The 16,750-nt window shown below is 50.2% G+C and overlaps 1 protein-coding gene across 1 annotated transcript in view; it reads left to right on the top strand.

Moving 5' to 3' along the window:
* The first annotated feature begins 6,885 nt into the window (after positions 1-6,885).
* LOC140897875 (uncharacterized) overlaps positions 6,886-16,750 on the top strand; it is a 30,976-nt gene continuing 21,111 nt past the window's right edge. The window contains 5 exon segments of the mRNA XM_073311069.1: positions 6,886-6,965; positions 10,771-10,858; positions 11,255-11,381; positions 13,412-13,525; positions 13,807-15,593. Of these exon segments, the coding sequence (XP_073167170.1) occupies positions 10,835-10,858; positions 11,255-11,381; positions 13,412-13,525; positions 13,807-15,593 (2,052 nt within the window). The 5' untranslated portion in view covers positions 6,886-6,965; positions 10,771-10,834.

Raw genomic sequence — 16,750 nt, 5'->3', positions numbered from 1 at the left:
CTCTGGGAGCCTGCTCAGAATTTCATAAATGCCTTGCCTCTGGGAAAAGTTTAATTCAGCTATCGCACCTCATTAAACATCAGAGAATCCGCAAAGATGTGAGAGACCCTAGGAATAGCTTGACAGTAGGAAAAGATTCAATCTGAGCTCACACACCAGTGATCCAAACAATGGAGGGAACTTGAATGTGGGGGAAGCTTCATTTGGTGCTCCTGGAGTATCAGGCATCTACAAATCCACACAGGAAAGTAACCTCTGAGATGTTCTCAGTGTGGAAAATGCTCCAAGTGACGGTAACCCCACATTGGACATCAGAGACTCCTCTGCACAGCAGGGAAATTCTCCGAGTGCCCTGACTGGGGCTGGCCATGGCGACCAACCCATTTCCTCACTTCCCACACACATCAGGGGCATTAGGCTCCCAAGGATTCAGCTGCCCGTCACTGGGGTGAGGATCCAGCAGAAGTCAAGCAGCAGCTGGTCAGTGACCCTCTGGCTCTGCCTGGTCTAAGCAAACCTCAGGCAGAGGAGGAGAAGTCTCAATCAGCCCCTCCTCCCTGCTGCAGCCCTGGCTGCTGAGCTGATGGGTCACAGAAGGGAAGGAAGAGAGAGAAACTTCTTCAGCTGCTCTCTCTGCCTGGCTAAAGTTCCCCCCTCTCCCTTCCCCTCCCAGCCAGGATCCCCCTGCCATGGAGATGAGAAGGACACTTGGGCCAGGCCCCCCTTCACTCTAGACACTTGTTCCCACCTCCCATCTTCCACCAGCCCCTGGGCTGGGCTCCCCGACTTACCTGGAGCTGTTCCCTGCAGGGGGAAGGTAACTCCTCCCCTCCCCAAATCCTCCAGGGTGCTGGGCTCCAGGGGATCAAACGTTAAGGGACCAGGCCAATGGGTTCTGGGGATTGAATGGTTGGGGCTGGTGGAGCTGGGTGCTGGGGATATCGAGTGTTTGGGGATCATGGGATAGAAGCGAGGGAGAGCACTGGGGTAGAGAGGTGCTGGCTCTCCTCACTCTCCCCTTCTGCCCCTTCCCCCTGCCCCCTCTGCATTCAGACAGCACCACTGAGAAGGGCTGATTCCCACAGGGCCCTTTGTGGGAGACCTGGAGATCCCACCTCTGCCTTCGAGGGTCTGTCTATGGTAGGAAATGTGGTCGGGATTAGCCAGCCCGTCTCTGTGACTCTCCACCAGATTTCCTATTGTAAACACTCCCTGAGCATCTTATGCGTAGGGCTAAGATTTTGTCATGGATATGTTTAGTAAAAGTCATGGACAAGTCACAGGATCAATGATCAGGGGGGCAGCTCTGAGCCACCACGGGCTGCGTGGGGACTCCAAGGCTCCGAGCCAAACGGGGTGAAGTCACGGAGGTCTCTGGTAGTCACAGATTCCGTGACTTCCGTAACAAAATCGTAGCCTTACTTATATGTTCTGACGCCCTCCCAACTATCGGAGTGATTGTTAGTCCCTAAATTCCCCCTTTGGGGCCAGATTGTCGCATTCTCAGATAGTCTCAGATTACTCCAGGCCATGCTAAAAAGCATTTACTGTTTGTACATTTTCTGTCTTATTATGGAGCAGAATTAACTAGATGCTAAATAAATGGGGAGCAGGGACAGTAAACCGTGGTGTTTTAGCTTCTGTGCTATTTGAGGGTGATGGGGTGAGTCCAAAGGATTCCCTCCTTCTCCCATCCCTCGACACTGTCCCAGCAATGGACAGTTTTATCTTCTCCTCAGTCTACCCCTCCGCCTCTCAAGGTGTCACTTACCATCATGTCCCTGGCTCTCCATACTGAGGAATCACAGTTTTGATGTCTGTGATCCTAAATCAGACTCTGGAGGGCTGGAGAAGGAAGTGTCACAGACCTGGGAGTGGGTGGGGAAATCCCAATGAACCTCAAAGCAGAATTTGACATTTCAGATCTTATAGCCCTCTTTCCACCTACTGGTAGAGTTGCTTCCAGGCTTTTTCTAGGCTGAGTCCAGATCTTGGTCCAGGTTTTTTTTTGTCTTTCTTTTTCTTTTAATACAGTGCTGCTAAAACTTTTGCAACTAATACAACCAAATAATGAGGGGAGAAGTGAAGCTGGTTTTGCTACTAAAGAAAAAATGGGTACATTTATTTTCTGGATTTGAATCTTGAAGGATTCTCTGAGAACATGAAAGTGTCTTATAGCCCACCCTGGATTGTGGGTTTTTCCCTCTTCATGAAGGCCGTTTGGTCACATGCATTGATATCAGTTGAGTTTGACAGAATGTAACTCAGATTTATTGAGAACTTCATGAGACTAATGATAATTTGCCAGAATAGTATTTTTTTAGATTTTATTTTATTTTAATCTTTATCTATCTTTATCTTTATTTATCTTTGTTATGAGGTTTTTTTGGTGGGGTTTGAACAATGATCATTATCTCACAGCACAAACGCTGAAGGTGCAAACTAGATCCACACTCCAAGAGGAAGAGATTGAAACAGAAATGAAGTTGCTGCCTGATCCCTGCAGTGATGTGAGATACCGTTGGGAGGGGGAGAAGGTTGGGGCAGGGGGAGTGGGGGAACAGAGCTGGGAAAATGCTGGGTTTGCTCCTCAGAGCCAGACAGCTGGGGCTGAGAACTGTGAACTCGCTGCATCAGAGCCAGAGAGCCACTAGACTTGGCCTGTGAGTGTCATGGGAAGCTGCCCCTGAACTCTGAAGGACCAAGAACAACACCCCAAACAAGGATTGGGGGAGGGGGCAGTGTTTCCATATTGCTGAGTTGCCGAGGTTAGGTGCAGGCAGGAAGGGAGCTGGGGATGTCAATAGACCTGGGCAGCCTTGAAGCCAGGTCGACCCCCATTGCTGAGACCAGAGGGAGATGAGGAACCTGACAGCCCAGCTGGTCTCCGCCTCCCCCTCACCGCAGTGTCCTGTGTTGGGATGACAGAGACTCTCTTTGCCCCACTCCACCCAACACTGATCCCTCTTGTGACTAACCCCTGCTCTCCATGTTCACCACTTGTGTAGGGTTCTGATATATTGTGCACAAAGTGTGCCTGGTGTGGGATCGCTGGAAAACTCATGATCTGCTGAATATTGTGCCGTTGAAATGCGTGTAACACCACTGCATGTAGGGTGAGATTTCACTGTACGTTTGTTACTAGGGTGACCATATTCCAGGTGCCCAAAAAGAGGACACCGCTGAGGGGTGGGAACTGGGGGGATGGGGAGCTGTGGGTTAGAGGGGTTGTGGTGGGGGTATTCATAAGGTGAGGGCAGTGTCAGTCACTGTCACAGTGGCAGGGTGCTTGAACAAGCCCACAACACCGTGACAGCTATCAGTCAGGGCCTATCTGCAGGCCGCCCTCCTCAGGGCGGGGGCCTGGGGGGTTGGGATCCGGCAGCAATTAATCAGCTGCAGGTGTGCAGGGGAATGGACCAATCAGCTGTGGGTGCAGGAGGGGAGCCCAGTTGGGTAGCTGACCAATCAGGGCTGTTTCTGAGCTACAGTGTGTCTGCTCTGCAAAACCCCCGGACATTGGCTGTTATGGGGAAATTGCTCGGTCAGAGAGAGCAGGCTAAATAAAGAGGCTCTGTCTGGTAAATCCCAGACATACGGTAACCCTATTTGTTACTGAAATATGTCATAGTTCTGGGGAACACCCACAGACTAGCTCCTCAGAGATGACAAAGGACTGGCCGTCGGTGTTAGAAAACTATTATCTGGCCATCCACCAAGAGGAAGAAAGGGGTAAACAAAGACACGTACAATTTATCTGTAGGGCCATAGGCGCTGACTCCGTGGAAAAATTGCTCTGCACCCACCGGCAGCCAAGCTCCCCTCACCCCACCTCGCCTCCGCCTCCTCCCCTGAGCGCGCCGCGTCCCCACTTCCCCTCCCAGCGCTTGCCGCTGCAAAACAGCTGTTTCATGGCATAACAAGCTCCGGGAGGGAGGGGAGAGGAGGCAGGGCCAGGGTGGGGATTTGGGGAAGGGGTTGGAATGGGGGAGGGGGTGGGGCAGGGGCAGAGTGGGGTCAAGCACCCACCAGCGCCAGCAGAAGTTGGCACCTATGGGTAGGATGCTTTAGAGCTCACATATGCCATGGAGTTGCCTGATTCCCTGACCCAGCAAAGACCTTGCCAGTATAAAGGGTCAGAGTATAAGAAGGGGGGCAAAGCCTCTGGCCATCTCCCCTCCCCCATCTCTACTGAGGGCAGCAAGATCCCTTGAAAGGCAATAGGAGCATCATTGAGCTGGGGGAGTGGTCCGAGCTGGAAGGCTTTCCAATGAGCATGGACTGCTGAAAGCTTTTGGGTGAGAGAAATCCTTTTGCTTGTAAGGGTACGTCTACACTCCAAACCTAAATTGACCTATATTAGGTTGACTTACAGACACCACAGTAATGACTGCTGTAGCCAATGTTCACACTATCCTGCTTGGGTCGCTAGGGTGCGTCCTCACGAGGGCCGCTTCCACGACCTAAGAGGGGCAGTGTGGGGAGCTGAGAGCCTGGTCTCTTCTGACTGTCCCACAAGCTCTGGGTGGGCTTTTCCCCCTAAAGAGTGGAGGAAGCCACCTGGGGCTTCTCCCCCTCCCCGCATCATTCCCCTCCCAGATTGACACCAGACCATTGATAACTACTCTGAGTGCAGTCTTTAGTTGTGCACCCACCTTACAGTAATTTATATAGACCAACAAATTCCTCCCTGCTGGTCAGAACTGAGTCTAACCCAGCTTTCCCATGGTTAGTTCCCCCACCATCAGAAAGCAAAAGTTGTCCCCGACGCATTCCCAGCACTTATTGCATATTGGGTGCTGTTAGGGTGGCCAGTCAAAAAGGGGACCTGACACTTGTCTGGTCAAATCTACTGACCGGACATCCAAAGTCTAGTTACTGCGGGCGGGGAGGCACCAGGTCATCACCCTCATCAGCCCCTATTCAGCCGGGCAGCTGCATCTCCCAGCCCTGACTCCACAGGCAGTCCCTCCTAACCTGGACAGGGAGGGGGGAAGAGGAATGGATGGGGGAGGAGCCCCAGGGGACGAGGCAGGACCTTGGGGAGACTAGGTAGGGTAGGGGTGGGACCTTGGGGAGAAGAAGCAGGGCAGGAGAGGTTCTGGCACCCTCCTGTAGTATCTGGTTTTAAAATATTACCTGGTTGGCAACCCATGTTGCTGGCTGAGAGGCTGTGAAAAATATTAACCAACATATAAATATAACTTTTAACAGCAGCAGAGTTACTAGCTAACAATAAATAAATTACAATTATTTTGATGTGTATCTGAGTAAGGGGAATGTTGGCCCCTCACTGAAACTTAGTTGGGGGGGCTTTGGTTGGCCCTCTCCCAAAAGAAAGAGGAAGGGCCAGTGAGAAATAAATACCTTGAGATTAGTCCCAAGGGCCAATGGGGAGAGACTAATGCTCTTGGTCAGTCTCTTTAGCAGGACAGGCCGGCCAATGAGGGAGTCAGGAGCCCATCCTCTGTGTGAGCTGGAGCTGCTTGCCAGAGAAGGGCAGAGCTAAGGGGAGAGCAGCAGCCTGAGCTGTGCCGGGAGCAGAGCAGCACCAGCTAGAAGCAGAGAGGAGCAGCCCAGGGAGCTGAGCTGGAGGCAGAGGGAAGCTGGAGCCGTCCAGAGCCAGGTGCCGTGAGCAGATGGGGAGAGTGAGGGAGACCCCAGGCAGAGGGATCAACACAGAGAGACGCCCCCAGCCAAAGGACCTTGAAGGCCAGACTGGAAGGGGGATTGTAACCCCGACAGGAGGGGCCTGACACTGGGAAGAAGGGTCCTGCCACCTAGAGCCTGAAGGCACGGGTCCACTGTCAGAGCAAATGTTGGACCCACCGCATCTCTGCAGCACAGACAGGGCCTGAGGAGGAGGCCTGGGACGTAGGAGGAACAGACTGTGAACTGCCCTGGCATTCCAGAGATGCTGGTTGTGGTTCCCCCATGCCGGGTGACGTGTTTTCCTTTAGCTTTTCCCATTTTTTCCCCTTAATTTTTTTATTACTTGCTGTTTAATAAATTGCATTTGTTCTGAACTCTATACAATGCTGAGTGGAGACATCAGGGAAGTGTCCGGAGTGAAGAGAGAACCCTGGACTGGGGATACAACACCCTAGCCCAGGGGTTCTCAAACTGCAGGTCGGGACTCCTCAGGGGGTCTCGAGGTTATTACATGAGGGGTCGCAAGCTGTTAGCCTCCACCCCAAACTGTGCTTTGCCTCCAGCATTTACAGTGGTGTTAAGTATATAAAAAAGTATTTTTAATGTATAAGGGGGGTTGCACTCAGAGGCTTGTTGTGTGAAAGGGGTCACCAGTCCAAAAGTCTGAGAACCCCCGCCCTAGCCTCTGTCCTGAGTGATGGCAACAAGATTGGGGATGTAGCCCCCCTCAGAAACCTTGGGTCCAGCATCATCAGGATTACAGAGACTAGAGTGGAAGGGGAGCCCTGGAGGTCAGACAGGCTCTGAGTGAAGGGAGTGGGAGCGAGGACTCAGATCCTTCTGCTATTTAATTCCACTGGGGTGGTGTATAAGCCAGGAAAGTGCAGGGAGGCTGCAAGCGAGACTGAATGCTGACTGAGACGTTTCTATGCAGGATGCTCCCTTAATGCTGGGAGAAGCTGCCGGAGTCCAGGAGTGGTGGGGTTCACAGGGCGCAGGGGGACTTCTGGCTAAGTCCTGGTGCGTTTATCACTAGGACCCAGGAGCAGCTGTGGGGAGCGATCGCGGGGCTCAGGCCCGGCCGCAGGAAGTGACTCGCAGCCGCTGCGGGGACTCTGGCTCCCGGCGAGATCCCCGCGCCCCGGCGGCTGGTGCTGGGAGCCCGGAGCCCGGGCTGCAGCCGCGAGAGGGGAACCTCCAGCCGGGCCCTGCCCGCTGCTCCCCGGGAGCCTCTCCCAGGGCAGAGCCCCCAGCCCGGCCAGGGCCCCTTCCCGGCCCGGCCCCTGCCCCGGGGGGCCCCGCTCGGAGGGAAGGTAAGAGAGACCCGCCCCCCGCCCCGGCACCCCTGGGCTGCAGCGGGAGGGTTTGGCCCCAGGCTGCTCCCAGCGGAGCTGGCTGCGATTCCCTGCCCCGGGCCCAGGAAAGCTGCCGCCAGCTCCCGGTGTGTGCGGGGCGCAGGGGGCAGAGGGGGGTGAGAGCCGGGGCACAGGCCCTGCCAGGCCGTGCGGAGCGGGAAACCCGGGAATAGGGTGGGGCAGAGGGGATAAAAATTCCCCCAGATGGGCTGAGCCAGCTGCAGTGGTTGGAAAAAAATAAGTGGGGGAAGAGGCGTTTTCCTGCCAAGCTTCCCTAGGATTTTAGCTCCCATTTCCCAGGGCCGTGTCCTTAAAGGCCCAGTGCATCGCAGAGCCTGGACAGGGCCGCTCTCCCCCCGGTATAAGATGTTACTGAGCTGCTAAAAGAGACTTGATCCAGTGAAATATTTACAGACACCGCCCCAGATCTCACTGTCACAGCTGCTTCAAGTGTTTAAAAAAATCCAGGTCTCAGTTCCTGTGTCTGCGTAAAGCTCCTAGCCCCTGTCCCTGTTCCCCTGAGTTTCATTCCTTTGAAATCCAGTCTGGGCAGTTTCACTCCTTTACATTAGTTCCTTCTGAAAATATTCTTTTTATTCCTCTGAGCTCTTCATCTTGCATCCGACTAAGCGAGCTGTAGCTCACGAAAGCTCATGCTCAAATAAATTGGTTAGTCTCTAAGGTGCCACAAGTCCTCCTTTTCTTTTTGCGAATACAGACTGACAGGGCTGCTACTCTGAAAACCTGTCATTAATAGTTGCGAGTAGCTTCAGCACTCACATCTCACGGTGACACCGTAAGAGTTCCTGTTTCTATTGCAATATTGTAATTTGAGGGCAGTGCTGACTGATTTAACAGGCTGGTCTCAAAACTCATCACATGAGTGAAGTGAGCTTAATGTGTGTTTGTTACACCTGCCAGACTGTGCCTCACACCTTTGTGAGCATGGCCGTCACAGCCACCCTGATATGACCATCCCCACGTACGACAGGGGTAACAGACAATGCTGTAAAAAGAACGAGGAGTATTTGTGGCACGTTAGAGATTAACACATTTATTTGGGCATAAGCTTTCGTGGGCTAAACCCACTTCATCAGATGCATGCAGTGGAAAATACAGTAGGAAGATAGATATATATACAGAGAACATGATAAAATGGGGGTTGCTATAGCAGCTTTAACAAGACTAATCAATTAATGTGGGCTATCAGCAGGAGAAAAAAAAAGTTTGTAGTGATAATCAGGATGGCCCTTTTCAAACAGTTGACAAGAAGGTATGAGTAACAGTAGGGGGAAAAATTAGCATGGGGAAATAGTTTTTAAGTTCGTGAAATGACCCATCCACTCCCAGTCTTTATTCAAGCCTAATTTAATCGTGTCTAGTTTGCAAATTAATTCCAGTTCTGCAGTTTCTCACTGGAGTCTGTTTTTGAAGTTTTTTTGTTGACGAGTTGCAACTTTTAGGTCTGAAATTGAGTTACCAGGGGGTTGAAGTGTTCTCCAACTGTTTTTTGAATGTTATAATTCTTGATGTCTGATTTGTGGTCCATTTATTCTTTTGCACAGAGACGGTCCAGTTTGGCCAATGTATATGGCAGAGGGGCATTGCTGGCACATGATGGCATATGTCACATTGGTAGATGTGCAGAGGAACGAGCCTCTGATGATATGGCTGATGTGTTCAGGTCCTATGATGGTATCCCTTGAATAGATATGTGGACAGAGTTGGCAATGGGCTTTGTTGTAAGGATAGGTTCCTGGGTTTGTGTCTTTGTTGTGTGGATGCTGGTGAGTATTTGCTTCAAGTTGGGGGCTGTCTGTAAGCAAGGACTGTCCTGTCTCCCAAGATCTGTGAGAGTGAGGGATCGTCCTTCAGGATAGGTTGTAGATCCTTGATGATGCGTTGGAGAGGTTTTAGTTGGGGGCTGAAGGTGATGGCTAGTGGCATTCTGTTACTTTCTTTGTTGGGCCTGTCCTGTAGTAGGTGACTTCTGGGTACTCTTTGGGCTCTGTCAATCTGTTTCTTCACTTCAGCAGGTGGGTATTGTAGTTTTAAGAACGCTTGAGAGAGATCTTGTAGGTGTTTGTCTCTGTCTGAGGGGTTGGAGCAAATGTGCTTGTATCTTAGAGCTTGGCTGTAGACAATGGATCGTGTGGTGTGGTCTGGGTGAAAGCTGGAGGCATGTAGGTAGGAATAGATGTCAATAGGTTTCCAGTATAGGGTGGTGTTTATGTGACCATTGCTTATTAGTACTGTAATGTCCAGGAAGTGGATCTCTTGTGTGGACTGGTCCAGGCTGAGGTTGATAGTGGGATGGAAATTGTTGAAATCATGGTGGAATTCCTCAAGGGCTTCTTTTCCACGGGTCCAGATGATGAAGATGTCATCAATGTAGCGCAAGTAGAGTAGGGGCATTAGGGGATGAGAGCTGAGGAAGCGTTGTTCTAAGTCAGCCATAAAAATGTTGGCATACTGTGGGGCCATGCGGGTACCCATAGCAGTGCCGCTGACTTGAAAGTATACATTGTGCCCAAATGTGAAATAGTTGTGGGTGAGGATGAAGTCACAAAGTTCAGCCACCAGGTTTGCCGTGACATTGTCGGGGATACTGTTCCTGATGGCTTGTAGTCCATCTTTGTGTGGAATGTTGGTGTAGAGGACTTCTACATCCATAGTGGCCAGGATGGTGTTTTCTGGAAGATCACCAATACGTTGTAGTTTCCTCAGGAAGTCAGTGGTGTCTGGAAGATAGCTGGGAGTGCTGGTAGCGTAGGGCCTGAGGAGAGAGTCCACATAGCCAGACAATCCTGCTGTCAGGGTGCCAATGCCTGAGATGATGGGGCGTCCAGGTTTATGGATCTTGTGTAGCAGATAGAAGACCCCAGGTCAGGGCTCTAGGGGTGTGTCTGTGCAGACTTGTTCCTGTGCTTTTACAGAGAGTTTCTTGGGCAGATAGTGTAGTTTCTTTTGGTAACCCGCCTGCTGATAATAGCCCACCTTAATTGATTAGTCTCATTAGAGTTGGTATGGCAACCCCCATTTTTTCATGTTCTCTGTATTCCTACTGTATTTTCCACTGTATGCATCTGATGAAGTGGGTTTAGCCCATGAAAGTTTATGCCCAAATAAATGTATTAGTCTCTAACGTGCCACAAGAACTCCTCGTTCTTTTTGCTGATAAAGACTAACACGGCTACCACTCTGAAACCTGAGACTAAGTTACATTTCCCTGGCAGTGCCTAATTACAAGGCAAATATTCACAGGCAACCCCCTCCCTTCCTGCGCACACACACACTGCTCCAAGCTTACATTGGATTTATTAAAAAAAGAGAAACTCATGATATTTGGGGCTCTGATTCCTGAGTATTAAGGGGTTGCCCTGGGTCTTGCTCTGATTTCCATGCAGGATTCAGATCTTAGCCACACCGGTGTCACTCCTGGCTCTGGCATGGTGGGGAGTGTGGATGGGCCAGTGGGATCAGCCTTTGCCTTCCTGTCTCTGGGGGCTGCCGGGGGAGTCCAGGGCAGCTCATTCTTCAGGTGTTGCCCCCAGAGGGCTCAAACTATTGCTAAGGGGGAGGGGTTTACACTGCAATGGGGGGAAATCCCCCAAAGTGGCCCCTTTGATTCTGCTCTTTTTCTAGTATTTGGCTCAGAGATGCTGTTACTGGGAGGGTCTGAAGAGCCTGGGGGGGAATCGGGGTGTGACATGGACTCCAGCCCCTTCTGTAACCTCCCCCATTGCCCCTCTCGTCCCAACAGGCTGAGGAATCACGTCCACATTTTGCTCCAGGTCGGCCCCTCTTCCAGGAGACAGGGAAGGGACATGGCTGTGATGGAGCCAGCTCAGGTAGGGGATTTTCAGGGAGCTGCTGGGCGGGGGTGGGAGAGGCAGGGAAGAGACAGGGTGTGAGAAACCTGCTGATTTTCTGAGTAGGCCCATTGGCTGCTATGAGACACAAAGGGAATCTGTTGGGATTCCTGTTCCTGTCCCCGGCTCAGAACTCTGCTTCCCGTCTCAGCCTGTGGATGGCAGGTGTGTGGGAAATGAGAAGACCCTGCCCTGCTCCGTGTGCTGGGGGGACCTTCTCCCCAACCCCTGAAGCCTCCTGGCTGCTCCGACGGGTAGGGGTCTGATTTTGCTACTCTGGCCCTCCCACAGCTTCGAGTTTTTTTTCCTTTCCCATGACTAGTGGGATTGTATCTGGGGCAGCAGGTGCTGAGTGGGGGACTCTTGTTGTTTCAGATGCCGGTGACCTTCGAGGAGGTGGCTGTGTATTTCACCCAGGGGCAGGGGGCTCTGCTGGACCCCGCTCAGAGAGCCCTCTACAGGGACGTCATGCAGGAGAACTACGAGACGGTGACCTCGCTGGGTAAGAGATTCCCCTCCCCTCGGTTATTAGAAGTCATGGGTCTGAGTGTTGGACTCTGATCAGGTTCTTCCCTGGTCAGTTAGATCAGAGGCAAACGGGTTCCATAATGCACAGCTGCCGTGAGAGAGACTTGGATCTCCGTACCCTCTCCAATGGGATACAGGTGTCAAAAGCTAATGGACATGCGAGCTCACCCCCATCCCTCCAGGTTTCAAAGGGACAGAATTCATTCATTGTCCTGTCTGTATTGATTCCCAGTCAGACACAGAATCCCTGTTCACCTCCCTTCTTGGAAATAGCTCCAGCCATGGGGAGGGCTCTGGGCTCTGCAGGTTTAGAAATAGGCAGAGGTTTAATGCCAGAGCTGGGTGTGCGTCAGCCAGTCCCCCAGAGAGCACAGATCCTGGGAACTCCTAATGAGGGTGTAAAAATTCCTGTTGCCTCCCCAGATACCTGCCTCCCCCAGGGCAGCTCAGTGACCATGTTCCTTCCTCTTAGATTCCATATTCCCACCTGCACAGCACAGGGACAGGTTAATTTCACACAGCGCCCTTTGTGACAGACACTCCCCTAATGCTCCATGAACCCTGTGCGAAGAGTTCAGTCACAGAGACCCTCTTGGGACTGTTAGTTCCAGCAGACATCTTGGGTGATAAGCAGGGGTCTCCTCACCACAACCAAAAGCTTCCTTGTATAGATTTGGCAAAAGGCGGGAGTCCTTTGTTCCAGCTTGACGCCCTTCCCTGTTCTTTATGGAAAAGTCCACCGTTTAAAATGGATTTAAAAGTCCACGGTTTAAAAGGTGACATGGTCACTGTGACAGGGTTGGGACTCACCACCTCAGCGCCTCCTGTTGTTCACTCTGGGAATTAGCTCAGTTCATGCGGAGCGCCCTCTGCTGGTGGTGTCCCGTCCATCTCTCTCCCAAGGTTGGTGTTTCAACCCGCTTTGCTCCCAGCTTGCCGGGTCCTCTTCAAGACACTGCCCTCTGGCAGTGCCCACTGCTCCACTCTCACCCCCTTTCAGGGGTTTGATGTTATCAGCAGTCCTTCTCTTCGCCCCAGCCACAATGGCCAACTCCACTCCAAAGTCTAACTTTGTTTGGCAGGGGTCTGGTGCAGTCCGTGATGGCCACTCCAAACGGCCAGGTGGAAGTGCAAGGGGGGGACCCAGGCACACCCTCTACTCTGGGTCCCGACCCAGGGACCCTTTGGCAGCAGCCTTCCTACCTGCCCTCCTTCTCTCCCTTTGCCCATCTCTCTCCCTGGGCTGTTTCCCCTTCGGCCCCTTTGCACCAGCTAGGCCCTTTTTCTCAGGGCCCGGCAGGTACCGGGCAGGAGTTCCCTTCTGTTCTGTTCTGCCCTGCCCTGCCCTGCCCTGCCCGCTAATCTCCTCATGCAGGAGATAGACCTTCACCCTCTGAAGACCTGAAAGAGATTGCCTGCTCCTATCCTGAGCAGCCTTTAAAAAGGCTTAGCCTAGCCCTGATTGGCTGGCTGTAATACTGGCCCTGATTGGCTCTCTAACAGGCCCTCCGTGGTTGGCTGCCGCCTTGCACAGCTGCTCTGGCCTGTTGTAGCTCAATCTGGCCTGGTGGTGGGGCACCACCCCACCACAGTCACATGCCTCTGTAAGACACTAGTCTCCATTTTTCATGGGCTGATCCTCACCTACACAGGAAGATTTAAAGGTAAACAAAACCATTCTCAGCCCATTGTTCTGGATAAATGGAGCAAACAAGATCCTAAAGTATCATTAATGACCCTCACTTAGAATAATCACAATAGGACCTTAGATTTGTACTTCATATTCCTAACTTTAAATATAAGAGTGATACATACATACAAATAGGAAAACTATATTCGGTAGATTACAGCGTAGATTACAGCTTTTCCAATGATGCCTTACGTGGGACCTTTTGCATAAAGCATGTTCCAGTTATCTCATGTTCATATTGATAAGCATATTTGCAGAAAGCATATGGAACACCCCGTAACACCCTGATCTGGTCTGATTTAACCCTTGCGCAGGATTTCCCATTCCCAAACCTGAGCTGATTGCCCAGCTGGAACGAGGGGAAGAGCCGTGGGTGCCCGATCTCCGGGCCTGCAAGGAAAGAGATATCCCAAGAGGCGCCCACACAGGTGAGGACTGACACAGAAATCATCTGGGGAATGAAGGAAAAAGTTGAGAATCCCCCAGTTCTTCCTCCTCTCACCCAGGGCAGGGTTGTAGTCAGCAGATATCGCTCATGCCATTCCACCCAGCCTCTTAGCTGCAGTAGTTTCCTTCCCTGTGAGTGTTTGAGTGAGAAGTGGAGGCAGAATCCAATTGCTCAGTCTTTGTGTTGGGTTTTTCCTTGGTGCTATTCCTCTTTCTCCCCAGCACAATGACTCCTGTCTGGATTGTCTCTGTCTCCCATCAGGTGCTGAGCGAGTGAGTGAGAATGAAGAGGAGAATCATGGTGCAGAAGTTCCTGGTAAAATGGAACCAAAGGAGACCTTTCTGGGAAGTGCTGCATGGAATTTTTCCCAGTGCTTGGAACAGGCAGATGCCTGGGGAAATTGTCACAGGTCAGAGAGGCTGCTGGAAAACCACCCAGGGAAGAAAGTGGATGAATCTATTAACTGTGGAAGAGGTAACGAGGACCCCAGAGTGCAGCAGACAAATCCCAAGGAAGAGACACCCTGGGACTGCCTGCAGTGTGGGAAAAGATTCATTCTGAGCTCACAGCTTGTAACACATCAAACAATCCATACTGCAGAGAAACCCTCTCAATGCTTGGACCATGTGGAAAGCTTCAATAACTCCTTAGACCTTAATAACCATGGGAGACGCCACACAGAAGAGAAACCCTCTCAATGTCTCGAGTGCAGGAAATGGTTTTTTTGGAAGTCAGAACTAATTACACATCACACAAGCCAAACAGGAGATAGAACTCATAAGTGCGTGGACTGTGGGAAAAGTTTCAGGCGGAGGTCAGCTCTTTTTAAACACCAGGCATTGCACACAGGAGAGAGACCCCATAAGTGTTTAGTCTGTGGGAAAAGTTTCATATGGAGGTCAGACCTTGTTAGACACCAGGCATTGCACACAGGAGAGAGACCCCATAAGTGTTTAGTCTGTGGGAAAAGTTTCATACGAAAGTCAGACCTTAGTAAACATCAGAGAATCCACACAGGAGAGAGACCTCACAAATGTATGGACTGTGGAAAAAGTTTCATACAGAGATCAGACCTTGATAAACATCAGAGAATCCACACAGGTGAGAGACCTCACAAGTGTATGGACTGTGGAAAAAGTTTCATACAGAGGTCAGCCCTTGTTAAACATCAGAGAATTCACACGGGAGGGAGACCCCATAAGTGCTTAGATTGTGGGAAAACATTCAGAATCACATCAGCCCTTGTTTTACATCAGAGAATCCACACAGGAGAAAGCCCCCATAAGTGCTTAGACTGTGGAAAAAGTTTCATATGGAGGTCAGACCTTGTTAAACATCAGAGAATCCACACTGGAGAGAGACCTCACAAATGCATGGACTGTGGAAAAAGTTTCACACAGAGGTCAGACCTTGCTAAACATCAGCGAATCCACACAGGAGAGAGACCTCACAAGTGTATGGACTGTGGAAAAAGTTTCATACAGAGGTCAGGCCTTGTAAAACATCAGAAAATCCACACAGGAGAGAGACCCCATAAGTGTTTGGACTGTGGAGAAAGTTTCAGAATCACATCATCCCTTGTTTTACATCAGAGAATCCACACAGGAGAAAGCCCCCATAACTGCTTAGACTGTGGAAAGAGTTTCAGACGGAGGTCAGAGCTTGTTAAACATCAGGTAATCCACACAGGAGAGAGACCCTACAAGTGCTTAGACTGTGGGAAAAATTTCGTACGGAGGTCAGACCTTATTAAACATCAGGCAATCCACACAGGAGAGAGACCCTACAAGTGCTTAGACTGTGGGAAAAATTTCATACGGAGGTCAGACCTAATTAAACATCAGGCAATCCACACAGGAGAGAAGCCTCACAAGTGTTTGGAATGTGGAAAATGTTTCACACACAGATCACATCTTCTAGCACATCATAGGATCCACACAGGAGAGAGACCCCATAAGTGCTTGGACTGTGGGAAAAGTTTCACAAACAAATCAGCCCTTGTTTCACATCAGAGAATCCACACTGGAGAGAGACCCCATAAGTGCTTGGTCTGTGGGAAAAGTTACACACAGAGATCACACCTCACTAAACATGAGAGAATCCACACAGGATCTAAACTTCTGTAACACATGGCCAGAAAGGTTAAGCTACTTGCAGGCTAATTGACCCAGATTCAACCTTTAGACACATGTTAGAAATGTGTGTAAATAATAATTAGAGCCATCCACATTAGATACGATAGAGCTTTGAAATGTAAACTTTTATGGTTAAAGAACTGGAAGAAGATAGTAATTGTACTAGTCTATGCTTACTTACATTTTGTTAGAAGGTTAACAGTGTAACCAAAGGGCTCCTGTCTAGGGCTGGTTTTTGTTCAATCTGAGATGGACAGGAAATATTAACAAATAGAGATCACTTGGGTGTAATAATGTCATTGTCTACGTCTCTGTAAAGTTTGTGGAAAACTGTCTGTTAACTGCTTTATGGATATTTACCTTATTTTAATCCATGTAATTAATTACCTTATGTTTAGGAAATAGAAGGTTACTTGAAAAGCCTATTGTTCACCTGATGAAGGGATTCTGAAACAGTCTCTCTTAATTCTAATGCACCATCTCTACAGTGAAACTGACCTAAGGACGCTATTCATCTCTGCATGATCTTTACCCAGGCACTCTGTCTTTTCTTGTTGTAAGAAATCTTAGTTTAGTTACACACTGACAGCCAGTTCCTGTTATTTCGGTCAGAACTGAAGAAATCATTAAGTTGCTGGGTGATGTGTCTGATCCTTCGGGATAACTTAGGCTTGAATAGAGACTGGGAGTGGTTAAGTCATTATGCAAGGTAACCTATTTCCCCGTGTTCCCCCCACACACACACATTCCACAGACGTTCTTGTTAAACCCTGGATTTGTGCTGGAAATGGCCCACCTTGATTATCATATACATTGTAAGGAGAGTGATCATTTTAGATAGCTATTACCAGCAGGAGAGTGGGGTGGGGGGAGAAAACCTTTTGAAGTGATAAACATCCATTTTTTCATGGTCTGTGTGTATAAAACATCCTCACTGCATTTTCCACTTTATGCATCCGACAAAGTGAGCTGTAGCTCATGAAAGCTTATGCTCAAATAAATTGGTTAGTCTCTAAGGTGCCACAAGTCCTCCTTTTCTGATTGGTAGAACTTTTATATGATGAAGAAGA

This window comes from Lepidochelys kempii, chromosome 14 (assembly GCF_965140265.1).
Source record: "Lepidochelys kempii isolate rLepKem1 chromosome 14, rLepKem1.hap2, whole genome shotgun sequence".
In the NCBI taxonomy this organism is placed as follows: domain Eukaryota; kingdom Metazoa; phylum Chordata; order Testudines; family Cheloniidae; genus Lepidochelys; species Lepidochelys kempii.
Note: the sequence above shows the minus strand (reverse complement) of the source record. Positions and strands in the feature narration are given on the sequence as shown.